A 4114-nucleotide genomic window follows, 5' to 3' on the forward strand; every position below is an offset into this window, starting at 1 on the left:
CACTTGTGTTTGATTGTATTTTTCTATTGCATGAGCCCTGTTGTACAGCATGATAATCTGCTTTGCTTAGATTGGATGACTAAAGCGCAACACWTTAGTTTGCCTCCAAAACCTTCAAGTCACTAACAGCCAAGAATCTTACCTACAAATTTTGTCAATATCATTAAGAGTTTCATGTTCTACATCTAGACACACGCTGTATAAATTTGGTTTCATTTSTCATTATTCAAGAGTGGTCATTAAAACAAAATGGCCRATCGGAGAGTTATTAAAACAAAACCTGCAATATATAATTTTCCCCTTACATACTCAATACAGATTTCTTGTACAAGAAAAAAAAGTCAAACAACCTTTTGATTTTATTTTTTACTCGAGACCATTTCAGAAACAATATAGATCTTCAATGTTCATTTACAACTGTTCTGATAGTTCTGAAGCAGGTTCAGCTCATCGGCACTCAACTCATCCCACGGCTTTATGAAGTTACACGCAATGATGCGTACCATCCCATTAGCATTCAGACTACCTACAGTGACAGAACACAGAAGCAGGAATGAAAAAGTGACATAAATATGGAGTAAATAATATTTTACTATAAATTGTTTACCTGTGATAATATACTGTGTCCAATCTGTCCGCAAATAGGCTGTACACTCCAAGGGAGAGTAGACRGCATCAATTCCCCCCASAGGGCCTTTGWACACCTGAACCAAAAGACAAACACATACTAAAAAAAGCTYATYTGAGGACAGAATTTGTTTATTGTAAACCATACCTCGATGGCATTAATGTTATATTTGATCATTGCTCCACTGTCAGCCTCCTTCTTTCCAATGACATATGCCCTGATTACTACAAAAAAACATAAGCCTCACATTAGAAATATTTRGCACACAATCAGAACATCCCCATTAAAAAAAGTTCTCTAAACTTACCAACATCTGAGTTGCAGAGAGCCTGCAAGGGAAGCACAATCGGACAAGGGCAGGGAAATGCTGCTTCTGCCCCTGCCTCCACTCGCCAAAGAAACAGAATGGCCAGAGAGATGAAACAACTCTTCATTATCTGAGTCATCTTTGGAAACTTAAAGATGATGAAAATGATGACAGCTGTCAAAGAGACATGCAGAAAAACAGAAAGCAGATTTTTTTAAAATCTCTTAACAGAGCAGTGAGTTTTATTCCTCCTCACTGCTAACAGGCTCCACCCCTCSTAAGGTGAGYGGCCCTTTGAAGGCCGATCTCCTGCATGTTTTAGGAGTTTCTCTGATCATTGGATCAGAAAAATTAGTTTGCTGATTTCTCTGATCTAGCAACTCTCTCTATGTCTGACATAAAGAGAAGATCAACTAGTTTTAGACTGGGTGCTTCTCAAAATCTCCACTCTGAGACCAGGATTCAGAAATCTCCGGGTTCAGAGAGAACCACGGTTGGTGTCGTGTACACGATCGGCCGAACCGCAGAAAAGAACCTGTGGTTTCAGACAAAATCTGCTTCATGTAAACAGGGCCTTAGATTGGATCATGACCAGAGGTAGCAGTTCAACAATCTGAGTCAGCTTTGGAACTTATAAAATGTCAAAAATGGAGCCAGCTGTCAAAGAGTGATGAAGTCAWCCTGAAAGCAGCTTGGACATTTTAGTAGTTCTCCTCTTGAACAGAATCCTCAAGGTACATCAGGCGCCACCACCGCCTTGCAGACAAAAGGATCCACAAAGCACTGAGAGGTCAGGAGCTCTCAAATTTTCACAATCAGCTAATTTTATCATTCTGTGTGACCCTTGAAGGGAAGGACAACTGGTTTTAAGTTGGACCATGACCAGAGGCACTTTAACCCCACCTTAGACCAGTGCTCTGTGATGBTGGAGGTCAGGACTGTGGGGTGTGAAACAGTAAAATGGGAACCATTGAAACTACCTGCTGGTGGCCGATGTTTGGCATAAGTGTCACTAGTTAAACCATAAACATACACATATACAAACACTTCTCTTCTATACAGCATTTTCATAACGACTGAAGCTAACAGTAGCTGCGTTTCCATTGCAAATGTGCGCAAAACTTTGTCGATATTCTGTTAATGTAAAAAAAAAAACACAGTTTCACAACTGCGGTGTTTCCATTAAGTAAGAAATGCTATTAAAGTCACACGTGAATATGTTTGTTCTTGCGATAAGTCATTACAAACATGGCGGCGATGGATGTAAACACATAGCATGTTGCAACCGYGACACTAGCGCTCATCATCAGAGGAGACGTAGGCGTCTTTTATCGAGGCTTTCCAGCCACAATTCCCTACTTGGGAGTGGCTACGTATGCTGTGTTTTTGGGAAATTGTAGTTGGTGAGTTTACTATTTTGTACTCCTTCTGTGATGTTACTACTATTTCTACTTCCTGTTATCTTCTTCGTCTTTTTCGCCAGTAGAAASAGCCGGTTGTTGATCACGTGACTCCCGTGATGCGAAAAAAGTGTTTCCATTGCAGTTTTGTGAAAAACATCTATTTCGATGAGGCAGAAATACCACCTCATCCTTGCGCAAAAACGTTTTGTCGAAAAACGTAAGTTTTTTTGAAATTGACTTGTTTCCATTGAACAAATTTATTTTCGAAATTCCAATTTGCGCATTTTCATGGTCAATGGAAATGCAGCTAAAGTTACTTGATTGTGGTATAGAACTGAATTACGTGCTTTATAAAAACACTACAGTATATATTTTATATTAGCATTTTATTTATATATATTTTTTCTTTTCTATTTGAGACATTTCAGAAAGGTTATTCATTTTCAGTGTTACAATTGTTCTTATAGTGAACATGCATAGCTGTGGTGTAGTGGTAGAGCAGCTGGTTTTGGGACCCGCTAGTCACAGGTTCGAGTACCTGCCATGCCCATATCATTGTGTCCTTCAGCAAGACACTTCACCTGCCTTGCCAACTGGCAGTGATGGACAGTAGTAGAGTACATTTACTTGAGTACTGTAATTAAGTACATTTTTTGAGTATCTTTACTTTACTTGAATAAATATTTTTTGGGTACTTATTACTTTCACTCCACTACATTTCAAAGGCAAATATCATACTTTTTTACTCGACTACATTTCTAGGAAGCTTTTAGTTACTTGTTACTTTTGGTTCAGCATAGCTTTGTAATCAGCTGTTGCTGTTTTCTTTCTTTAAATGCAATTGGCCACACTATGTYCCTCATGGGGAACCAATCACAGTTGTAGCTCACATCTAGGATAGATTTGGAATTACATCATCTTCATTAACTATCGCGAGCTGAGCTCCCACCTTCATTTCAAACAATTGGTAAATGGACTGAACTTATATAGAGCTTTATCAAGTCCCTACAGACCCCAAAGCACTTTACACTAAGAGGAATTAACACATTCACACACTGATGGTGGTAAACTACATTGTAGCCACAGCTGTCCGGGCACACTGACAAAAGCGAGGCTGCCATGCACAGGCGCCACCAGACCCTCTGACCACCATCAGTAGGCAAGGCAGGTGAAATGTCTTGCCCAAGGACACAATGACAAAACCCAGCAATGGAGAWGATTGAAGAGAATAGAGAAACCATCACACCCATGATCATATCTCAGCTCTATGTTTGAGATTTTAGGGCTGAAAAATAGTTCCTATCAGTTTAAACATCTTATGAGTTCACTACGGATAAACTGCATTTGTGCATTTAAGAACTCAACACTCACTTTATTGCATTTTTATGCTGAAGTATTTACAGGTGGTGTAGAATTTGTAGCAGAGTGGTTCTACAACCTCTGGCAAAACATATGGAATCACCGGCCTCAGACTATGTTCGTACAGTTGTTTAATTCTGTGGAAAAAAGCAGATCACAGACATGACACAAAACTAAAGTCATTTCAAATGACAACTTTCTGGCTTTAAGAAACACTAAAAGAAATCAAGAAAATGTTGTGGTAGTCAGTGATGGTTTCATTTTTGTGCCAGCAGAGGGGGAGAAATATGGAATCACTCAATTCTGAGGGAAAAAAAATGATGGAATCATGAAAAACAAAGACACAAAAACACTATAACATCACTAGTATTTTGTTGAACAACCTCTGGCTTTTCTAACAGCTGCAGTCTCTGAGGC

General features: G+C 39.2%; 1 protein-coding gene across 1 annotated transcript in view; it reads right to left on the reverse strand.

Moving 5' to 3' along the window:
• Positions 1-341: 341 nt before the first annotated feature.
• Positions 342-4114, reverse strand: part of LOC106528553 (metalloproteinase inhibitor 2) — a 23590-nt gene continuing 19817 nt past the window's right edge. The window contains exon 5 of the mRNA XM_014023751.1: positions 342-461. Coding sequence (XP_013879205.1) covers positions 408-461 — 54 coding nt within the window. The 3' untranslated portion in view covers positions 342-407. The remainder of the gene's footprint in view (positions 462-4114) is intronic.

This window comes from Austrofundulus limnaeus, unplaced genomic scaffold (assembly GCF_001266775.1).
Source record: "Austrofundulus limnaeus strain Quisiro unplaced genomic scaffold, Austrofundulus_limnaeus-1.0 Scaffold389, whole genome shotgun sequence".
Classification (NCBI taxonomy): domain Eukaryota; kingdom Metazoa; phylum Chordata; class Actinopteri; order Cyprinodontiformes; family Rivulidae; genus Austrofundulus; species Austrofundulus limnaeus.